Source organism: Aulonocara stuartgranti, assembly GCF_965226115.1.
Source record: "Aulonocara stuartgranti genome assembly, chromosome: 14".
Classification (NCBI taxonomy): Eukaryota; Metazoa; Chordata; class Actinopteri; order Cichliformes; family Cichlidae; genus Aulonocara; species Aulonocara stuartgranti.
The window spans coordinates 12206450-12220025 of NC_138950.1; the positions used below are offsets into that span (position 1 = coordinate 12206450).

Below are 13576 nucleotides of genomic sequence, written 5' to 3' on the forward strand. Positions count from 1 at the left end.
GGCTGACACTGGCAAAGACTGTAGACGTGTAGAGTGGCAGGCAGGGTTGGCAAGCTTTCGAATCAATCAGCAGACAGAGTTGACACAGGTTTGGCTGGCTCACACAGGAAACCTAGGGCGCAAAGATAGCAGGTTAGCAAACTAGCGATCAGAGCAAGCGTTTGGGAAACGAGAAAGGCTCCTCTCTACCACAACAATTGAACGAACAATCTGCGAGCTAGTGTATATATACTGCAGGGTGTTGATTAGGTGATGAGCCTCAGGTTTGCCAGCCAGAAATCTGGTGGTTAAGAGATTGGCTGTGCCTTTAAGGCATGGACCAACGATGGCATGTTGATCCAAATTAAAAAAGAAAAATTAAATGCCTTTGTTTGCAACAACTGGGTTCGATTGCAAGATGCAGATGAAGTGACACAAAAAGGGTGTAAAAGTTCTAAGTAGACAAAATCTGATTTCAGTCATCTTTCCCTAATTTGTAACATGCACTTAATCAGGGTTAAAATACGGGTATTACAGACGGCTGAAGCTGTAGTAGTTAAGTCTTTGGCCTCCATGAATGATCTGAAGCTGGAAAAATCTTAAAATACTCCCACACATTCACCTTGAATCACTGATGCAGGCAGACGCATACAATTGCTCGATGTTCCTGAACCCTGCCGAGTAGAATAATCAAGGTCACATTGCTATCCCTTTTCTAAAAACACAAAATTAGTGCCTGCTTGCTTTTCATGTGGCTATAAATAGAACCGAATAGCCATGGAAACATAACTATATTTGAGTTTGAAGGTTTTCTTTTTCTCGGTGTCGACTTGTTCATGCCTCACCTCAGCTAAGTGATGTGATTCTTATGTTAGTGCTCAAAGCAGTTGCCCCCGTCCTGGATACGAGTCGGTACGTGTAGATTTAAAGCAGCCCCATGCCGATTCAGTCCGGGCACAGCCAGATGATCTGTTGCAGGGCGATGCTATTCGGAGAGATTTGGCAACTATTTCAAAGGTTTCTTGCTGTGGTAAGAGGCCTTTGTCACAGCTGGAGAGGGACCACTACTGTGGCAGTTGTTTCGTGTGTTGCTTCTCGTGTGTTGCTCTTTAACAGGCAGGTGTCTGACTCACTAACTCGTGTCCTCCATAGTTTTGTCTGTAAGTTGATGGTGTCATTAGCCACAAGTTGCTTGTTCGTATTGTTTATACATATACCACACAGAGTTCATGACACAAAAAATAAATCTATGCTGAGCCATGTGATGCACTCAAGTCACATAGCTGCAGGCTGGGATCTTGTTAAACTGTATGCTGGTGCATGTACACGCACAGGTATGCACATATATATTTACATGTTCTCTCTCTGCATTGCCATCACAGGATGAGTAAGTGACGCCTCTTGCTGGCAGACAATTAACTGTTGACAAAGCTAATGCGGGATAGCAGCTGGAAACATTGAACTTCGTTGTTAGATGTCACATCCTTTAAATCAATTATCATTAGCCGATGTGGTGAGACGGTAAAGCACAACAACAACATGGTTGATCACATTAGCATTTAGCTGTATTTGTCATGTGCAGATGCTCCATTATCTTTCACTGAGTGTTGTCAATAAACAACAGAACATTTTCAAGTAAATGAAATGTCATCTGAGCCTCTTAATCCTGATGAAACAACCCCAGTAAACAACGATTGAGTTAATAAATTTATCGTTGCTGCTGCTTTTGTTTGCGCGTGTGGCTGTACACCTGTGATATTTTATTTATAGAAGTTGGCCCCTTTGATAATTTATTTTGATCAATTATTGTTACAGTGTACAAACATAAATCCAAAATTGAAATACTAGCTTCGTGAGGCTGATAAAACTTGCACTGTATGCTGTTAAAATTCTTCAGTATAACGTTGAGGTTGCAGAAATGACAGAGACGTTAGGGAGGGAAAATTACAGTTTCTGTCATGGTGACCCACAACAGAGTCTGTGAATTATACATTAGCGCGCTCATAATATGCTATTAAAATGCAACCATCTCAGCAAGAAGAGATTTAGGGATTAGTGTTCCACTGCTGGCACACTTGGAGGTACTCACTGAATAGTGCAATATGGAGAATAGAACATGACAAGGAAGCTTAATAGGGAGTTAGCATGCTTTTCTGTAAGGTCCCACAGTGCACTCTTCAGCAGTATTTGGCTGGACTTGGAAATTTGGAAAAACAGGGCATGAAAGCAGGAAATTTATGGCTATTTTTCATCTCATTCCCTCTGATTGTGTTTGTCTCAAAGGCTTGTAAAGACAGGCCATGTACAGACAAAAGTGACGACTGATTTTGGTGGACGTTCACAATAGTTCAGGTGCTTTAGATGTTCTGTTTCTTATACATTATACATTACCATCAGGAAGGCATCTGTTCATAAATTCACTTTGCAGAGCTTAATCATATCCCCGGACAATAAACCCTTAATCATAAAGAAATCCTCAGCTACAGGTGGAGCAAGGTGTCCTGCAACAAATGATGAGGCAGACTTACTCTTGTGGAGTCATCTCAGATTACATGACAGAGAATCAAGAAATCTTAAATCCACAGAAGACGTTCCCTTAGATACAGCACAAACCTTGAAAAACGAATAGTTATGTCTATAACTTCTGTTCCCTGAAGGAGAGGAACGAGATACAACACATAAGTATGGGATATCACGCCCTCGCGTGTCCTGGCTGAAGAAACCTTTAATCACGCCTTTAAGGCAGATGACGTGTGATGACAAGCGCACGGCCCCGCCTGCACAAGTAGCCGCTGTCATCACAGTCATCCCTCAGTTCGATAGCCGCTCTTCACCGAGCCAAACTGCTCAGTGGGGCCACCTTGTGTTGTACCTCGTTCCTCTCCTTCAGGGAACAGAAGTTATAGACATAACTATTCGTTCCCTTTCAGTCGATTCACTCGGTACAACACATAAGTATGGGACATATATACACGCCCCACAGAGCAGCCACCGAACCGGAATCAGACCACCACATCCTTAGTGAGTGGTAGACCCAGCAGAAAGGACAGCATGAGCCACCGAAGGGGCTGTAACGTCCAACCGATAAAACCGCACAAAAGTGTGCGGTGATGCCCAACTAGCTGCCGCACAAATATCAGCTACAGGCACCTCTTTAAAAAGAGCCCATGAGGTTGCCATCCCCCTGGTGGAATGAGCTCTCACCCCGTTTAGATATATTTTTTATGCAATAATATCCTTTAAATTTTTTAATTTGAACTCTGACACTGATTCTTTTTTCTGTTACTTCTAATCACATTTCAGCATGAGTCATAAAATTTACTCCAGGGTAGCGCGCCAGAGACAAACTGTTGTTGCCGTAAAGGCTTACGTGTTACATTTGTGTCCTGAATAATGGAGGTAGTTCTTGTCACTAACTGCAGAACGTCACAGCAAACCACAGGGTGAATGATGTCATTGCCACCGAGGATGGACCCCAGACTCTGGTTGGTCGCTTCATGTATGGCCCCTTGGATATGGTCACTCTGACTGGAGAAAAGGTGAAAAACAGCGATATGATTTATGTTGATGCGTGTGCGTTTCTTTGTTAGGCTGGCATTAATCAATTAATCGCATGTGTTATACCCCTGCCCCTCTCAGGTGGATATCCTGCTCATGACACAGCCTCAGTCGGGCCGCTGGGTGCACTTTGACACAGAGGTGACCAACAGCAGTGGCAGAGTCACATACACAATACCTAAGACCAAGAAGCTTGGCCTAGGAGTATATCCCATTAAAATGGTAGTCAAGTAAGCATCCATGTGGCATTCCCTTTACAAAGCGCTGTATTATCAAATAAGATGTAGAAAGAAGAGAAAGATTTCATTTATTTATGCTCTGTGTTGGAGTATGAGCTCCTTGCTGGATAATGCTGCATAAATAGTGGCCTTGAAGGGAGTAACAACTAAGTTCTCATTTTTTTTAATATGTAGTTTCTCCTTTTTTCAATCCACAGGGGGGATCAGACTAGTGCAGAGGCCTACCTGACTGTGTTACCAAGGGGCATGGAGTGTGTTGTGTTCAGCATTGATGGCTCTTTTGCTGCCAGTGTGTCAATCATGGGCAGCGACCCCAAGGTCCGTCCTGGAGCTGTCGATGTGGTCAGGTAACTGATTACCCTTTTTGATTATACATGCGTGTGGTTGTATGTCTACATGTAAATCTTGAGAAGGTGGAAGGGTTCACAGGAAAATACAAATTCAGTAGTCAATACGCGTGCTTTGTTGGAGCTCTCAGTGTTTTAAGGATTTATGCGCATCCTCTCTGTGATAATACCACCATGATACAATTATTCACTTTGATGTGTGCTTGATTTTATGCATTCACATCCAGGCATTGGCAGGACTTGGGATATTTGATCATCTACATCACAGGCCGTCCTGATATGCAGAAACAGCGTGTGGTGTCCTGGCTCTCGCAGCACAATTTCCCCCACGGGATGATCTTTTTTTCTGAGGGCTTAGTTCATGACCCACTGCGACAAAAGACCATCTTCCTCAGGAACCTCATCCAGGAGGTAAATCCTGACATTAACATAGGCATTAACATATACAGCAAATAAGACCTTTTGGTCCAAGCCGTACAGTGAGATCTTTCTCACTCTCTCACTCACAATTTTGTAGCTTTGGGATGTGCTGAATCAAAATGTCACACGTGTGTGACTGGTTATTTTCTCTTTCACCAGTGTCACATTAAGATCAACTCTGCCTATGGCTCCATGAAGGACATTTCTGTTTACAACATGCTAGGCCTCAGCCCCTCACAAATTTATATTGTTGGCAGACCTTCGAAGAAGTACCAAAATCAGTGCCAGGTAGTTCAATTTACATTTATGTACTTTGATCTTCTCACTTCTCCTTGTCAGATTTTCTAACTCTTTGCCTGTGTGGTATGTGTAGTTCCTGAGCGAAGGTTATGCAGCGCACCTCTCCACTCTTCAGTTTGGGCACAGAGCCAGACCTAAGAAATCTCCTTCAGTTCGCATGGTCTTAAGGAAAGGTTCATTCGGTCTCTCAGCGAAGCCTGACTTTCTGTGTAAACGAACCCACCTGCGCAGGACCATGTCAGTCCAACAACCTGACCCCCCGTGCACACCCAACCCTAAGCCTGAGCGAGCCCAGAGCCAACCAGAATCGGATAAGGATCATGGTGGTGGGGGAGGCGGAGGAGGAGGAGGGCAAGGGCAAGGACAAGGTGCTTGGGGACGAGCCTCCATGCATCGCGGAGATACAACTCCCTGACAAGAGACAAGAGATGAAAGGATTGCTGGAGGACAGAAGAGGAGAACAAAGGGGTCTTAGTGTCCAGGGCCAAGGTGACATCTTATTCCATATTCCAGGTTATAACATTGCAATTTGTTGTTTGCTTTTTTCTTATAGTTTTTTGCAATTTTGCTAGTATAGGACAGTATATACGATTCTGAGACCTATTATAAGGAGTTATATCCTGGACAAGCTACAGGTTGAACAAAACAAATTATTGCCCCATATTGTGTAGTATATTACTGCCCTTTGCAGATTATAGACTTTCCTTTATAGACTTGGTTCAGTATTCCATGCATATTTGCTGAAATGGAAACACAGTTTTCTTAGGAAATTGAGGGATTATTATGCATAATCTTGCTAACGTGCAGTGGTTAGGTGCAGCAGAGTGTGTCTGAGAAATAACACAGACAAATGAGGCACAGGTCTCTTAGACTGATCCGTCCAGAGCTAGAAAAACAGAATGGAATGATTTACAAATCTCATAAAGCCATATGAGACTCTCATACACCTTATAACGTAAACAAAAGGAAAAAACAGAAGGAAAACTGTTAGCCTATCCATCTTGAATAGGGAACATTTGGAATAATACGTGACATAGAGAAAACCTTTCACCTCTGGGTTGGTCGACTCTGTTGTCTCAGATATACAAACCCAATTCTGAAAAAGTTGCAACGCTGTGTAAAATGTAAATAAAAGAGCGCAATAATTTGGAAATCTCAAAATAGAACATAGAAAATATATTTGACAAAATAATAATAATGGATTGGATTTATATAGCGCTTTTCAAGGGACCCAAAGCGCTTTACAATACCACTATTCATTCACTCTCACATTCATACACTGGTGGAGGCAAGCTACAGTTGTAGCCACAGCTGCCCTGGGGCAGACTGACAGAAGCGAGGCTGCCATATTGCGCCATCGGCCCCTCTGGCCAACACCAGTAGGCGGTAGGGTAAAGTGTCTTGCCCAGGGACACAACGACCAGGACAGAGAGCCCTGGGATCGAACCGGCGACCTTCCGGTTACAGATGCGATTCCCAACCCCCGGAGCCACGGTCGCCCAAAATAAGAAAAATAAAAGCTCATTTTGAATTTTTAATAACAGGAACTTTCAGACTATGTCTTTTTTAAGGGAAGGCCTTGCATATTTCAGCAAGACCGTGCAGCCCTTTCACCAAATGAAAACATTTGGAGCATCATGTAAAGGAAAATATGACAAACAAAGCCCAGAACTGTTGAGCAGCTGTAATCTAACATTGGATAAGACTGGGAGAGTGCTCCTCTCTTAAAAGACCAGCAGGTAGTCTCCTCAGTTCCCAGGCTGTTGTTAAAAGAAGAGGGAATGCTATACAGTGACAAATATGGCCTGGACCCAAATGTTTTTTGCAATATGTTGCTCCATCAAATTCAAAACAAGCCACTATGTTTCTTATATAGTAATTTATTTCAGTTTAAACATTTATTTTGTGAAATTCAGTATCGGTTTGTGACATTTACAAATCATTGCATTTTTGTTTTTATTTTGAGTTTTTCCACAGTGTCCAAGCTTTTCAAAATACAGCATTTTAGTTGTCTGTGTTATCAAATCACAACAAAGGAGTACTTGGCAGATTAGTGTTGTTTTTTTAAAACGTTCATGAGAAGAACATTAAGAAAAACATTGTTAGATCTGAAAGCAGAAAGAGTTCAATATTTTGCACCATTAGTCCAACCTAAAACTGAACATCAGTCGAGTGTTCAGCAGCACAACAGTGGCATGCATTGGTCCCCCAATTTATTTAGTGTAGATTAAAGCCAGTCTCTTTGTATCACTTTGTGAGAGTTAATTGTGGCCCTGTCATTTTGTGCAAAATGGAAAATCAGTGTTGTGTGTTCTGCAAAGCAAACATTTTCACACACTTTCTAACTGTAGGCAGGCTCTTTCAGACAGCCTATGATCAGGCTGCTGTAATACGCCTCCTCATGTTACGTCTGCGAAGTAATGTTTTATTTACTGTCACATTAATCCTCATTGAATAATGTAAGTTTTCACCTTTTACTTCCCTGCATTGTGTGTTAATCTTAACAGCGCGAGGCTCTGCAAAGCCATGACGCAAACCCAGATTGATTTTGTTCACTTCTGTTGAGCTCCAGCAAAGTCAATAAGCGTCCACCTTGATTAAATGATGTTCTGTGCTGTATCTGATCTGACTTGCAGTCTTCATGTTTTTAGTCAGAGAGCCATTTTGAATTTAAATGCATAAATAAGTCTAAGAGCACAAAATAAGGGAAAAATGAACAACGGGGGAATAATCGTTCTCTTTTTCTCAATACCACATATTCCTGTGGCAACCAGAGTAATGGGTGCTATTATTAGCAGCAGTTCCCTAGCAGAACTGAATGGAGATCTGGCCATGATAATGATTATGCAAGCTCAACTGCAATGTCTGTTAATGCTTGAAATCCACTCATATATTGATTTAGAAATGTTGTCTGTGTAATTTGAGTTGTGCAAATGGGAAATTAGAACTGCGTTACAGTAAAACTCTAACTCTCCTTCCTCTCATTTAACAGCGTCACCTCTGCCTACTCTATGTGTACTTTGGTTCCTCCTGTTCTTTACCTCCTGCTTGGCCCTGTACACTTCGCCACCTGTTCGGTCCTTTTCCTGACCTGCTCGGTGGAAAAGGTCACTCGGTCTTCTTAAATGTGAACCAGCTGCCGAGGACGGCAGCAATTTTTGTCAACGTTTGTGTCAAGCTTCAGTTGTGTCTCACTGTCAAACCTAAGAATGTAATTAAAAGTGTTACTGTACACACATATTTATGAACACACACATGCTCCAGAGGATGAAAAACGATGATTGTGGCTACCTTGAAGCTATTATGACCCTTTTCCAGCCTTAGCAGCTGATTAACAGATGCTGCACGTACCACGGTCCTATTCAGACTGCTGTGCTGAGAGGTGGTCACGCTGAATGACTTCTGCACTGACTCCACTGATGTAAATACTCAACACACATTATCCCAGTGTGGGCCTCTGGACACAGAATCACTGTGACATTTCAGTTCAATCTCTGCAATCCAGAGCGCCAAACACCCAACCTCTCTGAACTCCTGCCTCTGCCTCTATTTTATTCACACTGTTGGATGTTTCCCCTCACGTTGTGGTTGGCTTAGTACTAGTTCAACCCCACCCCTATCCCCCACCGCCCTCCCCTTCAACCAGTCAGGCAGAACATGCCACCTGACAGCTGCCTCAGACCTGGTCCGCAGCCGCTGAAGTACTGTGGTGTGCACGGCTCGACCCCCGAGGTTGCATTTGCACTACACAGCAGTGACTCTCGATTTAGCTGCAGTTCGAGCTTCAGAAACAAAGAGATGCATTTTGGTGTATTTGTACTTCTTGTCACTGCTTGTTGGTTACTGTAACTACTGAACGACTGAATAAATAGTTCATAGAAAAGTGTTAATTTTACCGAAAATGTTTTCTGATTGATAGACACAGCCGTGAAAAGGTGATCAAAACATGTTTGCCTAAATCATTACAGTGAAAGCATAATTAGCATGGCAAGTATTGATTGGTAGTTGACTGATAGTTGCAGTGCACTTTTTCAGGGTTTAAATACCTCCACACTCTTCGCAGTCAAATTCAGAATTTTAACTAGTTAAATATTTGCTGCTTAAATATTTCAACATTGCTTCTTCATGTCACTAAAAAGTAACACGACAAAGAACATGGAAAAATAACTTTTATCTTAAACGTGTTTTATCATTTACACTGTGTCATTCTCACTTTGGATAGCATCAAACTATACAAGACATGCAGACTTAGTAATCATGGTAATAAGTGCTAAAAGTGACAAGATTATATAAATTATTATGTATAGAAGTTGTTATATCTGAATAAAAAAAACTTTAAATATGTCCTCTTATTTTCAAACATTCAAACAAAAAACATGGTGCGTTGGTTTAACTAACTGACTTATAAAGTCTGTAACTGCTTTGCAAGTAGAGGTCACTGCAGAACACAAATGGGCCACAACCGCTGGCCATCCCCCAGCTGTTAGGCAATGTCAGATTAGAGTTAGTTAGAGACAACATGTGTGGCTCCAGCCAACCACAACAAATGCTCATGGCACAGCCACTTCAGTTGATAAGTGCACACATTGTGCTGTGCTGAGTCTCATTCTTGTATCTGAAAGTGTAAAAATTAAACCAAGTTCTCTCTGAAATATTTAATCCCAATATTTCAATACAATGTTAGCTGTGTAGCTCGCAGAATTGTATAATAGACACAATCCCTGTCGGTTCTACCAGGATGCCCTTGTGTCCATTTATTACAGCTGCCCTGGAACCAATAGATTTGTGATAAAATCAGATGCCGTCTTGTGCACTTGAGGTTGAATTGAGTCTTATTGTGGTCATGTTTAAAAATCTGTGCAAGTTGAACATATTTTTCTATGAGCAAATATTGTAAATAGAAATATTTTCGATGTATGTTTTTGAATTTTGGGTTGTTTTACTTGTAGAATTGTTGATTTTTGCCTTAAACTGTATTTGATGTTGTGTAGGAATACAAAATAATTTGTTTTGTCAAAGTATTGAGTTTTATTGTTACTTCATGACAATGTGCATTCTATCTAGTTGATCAGATACAGTATATATGTGTGTGTGTGTGTGTGTGTGTGTGTGTGTGTGTGTGTGTGTGTGTGTGTGTGTGTGTGTGTGTGTGTGTGGATGTGTGTATGAGTGTGTGAGTTTAGTGGCATTTGTTGTATAGTTGTACTTACTGAGAACATGAAGACAGCTACGATAAGTAAACGCCTCTGCAGAGAAAAATCAGACCAGTGTTAATATATCTGCACGATCCAACTGCAGCTCAATACTGCCGATTTTTCAGAAGGGAGCATGTATTTTTTATAATGCTGAGATTAAGCAGGGCATCAGGGGGATACTTGGTTGAGGTTTTAAATGCTTACCTTGAAAGTAAAAAAAACATATGAGCTCTTTGGGTGTCTTGTTTTAACTTAAAACCTGCATGGAGCGGAACACGAATGCCAGGTTGGATCTATTCTTGACTCCTCTGCCTTTGACGGTCCATTAGTTGATTAAGTGATCACTAATAAGTATGTATGATTCCCTGAAGTTCAGCCCCGTCATTACAGTGCACCAATTAGCATTAGCTGGTAACTGTATATTATCCCAGATTCAATGCTGAATTACTCAGTTTTGTTTTGTATTTAAACAGTTCATATTAAAGCATACCAATCATTCCAGTCAATGTGCACACAGTTATCAAAGTGAATCAAAGTGTACAAAACATGCGTTTTATTTTGATGTACAAAGAATATACTGAAGGATATACTGAAAATCTAGTTGGAATTTCACCACAACAGTGTTAGTAAATGGCAAATAATAATCTAATGGTTAGATGGTGGCTGTTCTGAGATTGATTGGATGCTGTAAGCAATAACTATCAGTTGCCACGTTTGAGGTAACACAAGCATGACAATGTCATGTAACAGCAAAGTATTTAATGTTAAAAGGTGGGGAATGATGATTCGTGGACATGCTGTAATGATACTACACAGTGAGCAAGATCCAAATCAGTAAATTTATAATAAATATCTAAAGAGCGAAAATACTCTTACCTGTATGGTCCATACTCTCATCGACAGAGAATTGTTAATAAAGAGTGAAGTTAGTTTCCATTTTTCCAGTAAAATGTTAAAAAGTTTTTAGTTAATTAAAAAAATGTTTTTGAGAAAAAACACAAAAGAGGGAGCATCGTATTACTAACCTCTCACTAAGTGCTAATTAATGCTGTCAAATTAGTATTCTCCAAATTATGTCTTGGGTACTGACTTAATTTGCCATTTATTAACAATCTGTATGACTATAGTCAGTTATTCAACTTGGTGTTACAGCTTCTTTTAAAGAAAATAGCTCTTGTTTATTCTGAAGTCTTAGTTTTTTACATTGCCCTCTTGACCAAAGAGGGGGAAAAACTCCTGGTTTCAGTGCTGCAACGTTTGTTGTTTTGTACATATCCCCTGTGATGATGATGAACATGTTATTGTGTTTACTGGACTAAGTCCATCTTTCATTAGTGCATAAATAAAGATATTTCACAGTGGATATTTCACTTTGCTGCAGGAGTGTCTTATTATATATTCCACATCCCCCTTATCTCTGGAGACGGAGGGTGAATCACCTCCGATAAGCTTCTTCAAGGTCAGGTGCTTTACTGAAGGGCATCAGAGCTGAGTGCAGATCTTATTATCGCTTATTTTATATTTGTAAGGCTTGCTTCAAGTCAAACTTTTAAATCTCATTCAAACTTATTTTTGTTAACTTTCTAAACAACATGAATCAGTGTAATTCAGCCTACATCATGCTGAATATTTATGCAATACTCGCATTTATTTGTAATAAGCTGTGGACTTTATTCTACCCCACACAATGGTTACAGCTTAGTCAATAATTTGCTGACTTTTTACACTGTGGCAGATTTTGTTGACTGCATCTAAAGCCAAAATTGAACTTTTTTTTTGTCAATATTTCTATTCATTTTTTTCTTTTATTATTTTTTAACAAATCAGCAATAGCACAGAACAAGGAAATACAATGAGAAAAAACAGGACAAGGTGAAAACAGGATAAAAGGAGAATTTTTATTGTATTTCGAATGGAAGACAAACAGCACGTCTGACAACAATAGCCACAACATCTTGTATAGACACAATATAAATACGTAACACAGAAACACACGCTCACACAGAGCATATTATTTTTTTCCCATTCAAAAATGTTAACACACGATTCCAGGATTTCTCAAATTTATTATGTCTGTTATTGTTGAGAAGTCTTACCCTCTCCAGATGTAACACATATTTCTCCCTTCCAAAACTCAAATGCAGTCCTTTTTTCTGCTACTGTAGTATTAAATCTTTTGCTATGATATTCCAAACAGAATTGAAATCCATTCATACTTGTTTACAGGTTTTAAATAGCTGGTCACCCCAAAGATAGCTGTAAATGCATCAGAATGGTAAATGAATCCCAGCTCTTCCCAAATACTTCACAGTAACAGCAAAACAATGGTTAGTTTTTCACATGTTCAGAAATAGTGGGTCAAGTTACCCATGAAAGATATGCATCTGTCTTCACTTGTTCCATATTTTGTCATGTATATATCTTATTCCAAAAAAAAAAGTATTCACTTTTATTTTTATTTTCTTTGACACTTAAAATCTCTTGCACATCCTATTTCCACCAACCATCTGTTAGATGTTTCTACAACAGTTCATTGGACATCATTTGGAAAAACACACCTGTCTATATAAGGTCCCATTGTTGACAGTGCACATCAGAGCACAAACCAATCCATGAAATCAAAGGGATTATCTGCGACCTCTGAAGCCTCCATCATTCGTAAATGGAAGCAGTTTGGAACCACCAGGACTCTTTGTAAAGCTGACCACCCAACCAATCTGGGCTGTTAGGATAGAAGGGCATTAGTCAGGGAGGTGACCAAGAAACTGTTTACCTTGACAGAGCACATGTAAAATGGCTGGACACAAAATTCAAAGGTAAGATACTAGTGGGGAATATCCCTAATGTTGCAGGTTTCTACTGAAGCAAGGCACCATGTGAAGTTATTGAAATAATTAGAGCACACCATTAGAATGTAGCTACAAAATTTCATTAATGTATCAAGTTCACTGTATCCAGTAGTTATTTCACTAAAGACAACAGATGTGAACCTGATGGACAGCCAAAATCTAACGAATAATAGTTTTAAAGTTTTAGTGAACCAAATGATAGACAACTGATCAATAATATAGGATTAATATTGAAATGTAATATGTACAGATCCTATCTGCCATGACATATTATAGAAAAGACTTGTTTTAATATTTGTCATACAGGTCATATACAGTTACACAAATACAATAACCATGCCTAAATGTTAGCTACACATACAAATTACTGCACTTTATCTGTCCAATCTAGTGTAAGCTACCATTTCTGCATAGCTGAATTGAGGTAACCTATCATGAAGTAATTTCAATTATATTAATGTCAGAGACATTTTCATAACTCAGCCATTGTTCAGCTTGTTGAATGTCATTGTTTAAACAAATATTTCAGAAATACCACATGAACTCAGTTTTCCAGTTCAACAAACCCTGAAAACATTAATAATTTAATCAAATTTTCAAACTGCTTTGATCAAACTGAAGGCAATGAGGACAGTTACGGGGATATGTAATCTCATTATTAAATGTTTTATTTCACCTCAGACATTTGG

The 13576-nt window shown here is 39.9% G+C and overlaps 1 protein-coding gene across 5 annotated transcripts in view; it reads left to right on the forward strand.

Moving 5' to 3' along the window:
• pitpnm3 (PITPNM family member 3) overlaps positions 1-11408 on the forward strand; it is a 116443-nt gene extending 105035 nt beyond the window's left edge. For 4 of the 5 annotated variants that reach the window (XM_082502773.1, XM_082502776.1, XM_082502775.1 and 1 more), the window contains 7 exons: positions 3402-3518; positions 3619-3767; positions 3974-4123; positions 4351-4534; positions 4703-4831; positions 4917-5332; positions 7836-11408. In XM_082502773.1, coding sequence (XP_082358899.1) covers positions 3402-3518; positions 3619-3767; positions 3974-4123; positions 4351-4534; positions 4703-4831; positions 4917-5258 — 1071 coding nt within the window. In that variant the 3' untranslated portion in view covers positions 5259-5332; positions 7836-11408. Of the gene's footprint in view, positions 1-3401; positions 3519-3618; positions 3768-3973; positions 4124-4350; positions 4535-4702; positions 4832-4916; positions 5357-7835 lie in introns of all 5 variants that reach the window. The other variant, XM_082502774.1, reaches the window with a different exon arrangement.
• The last annotated feature ends 2168 nt before the right edge of the window (positions 11409-13576 follow it).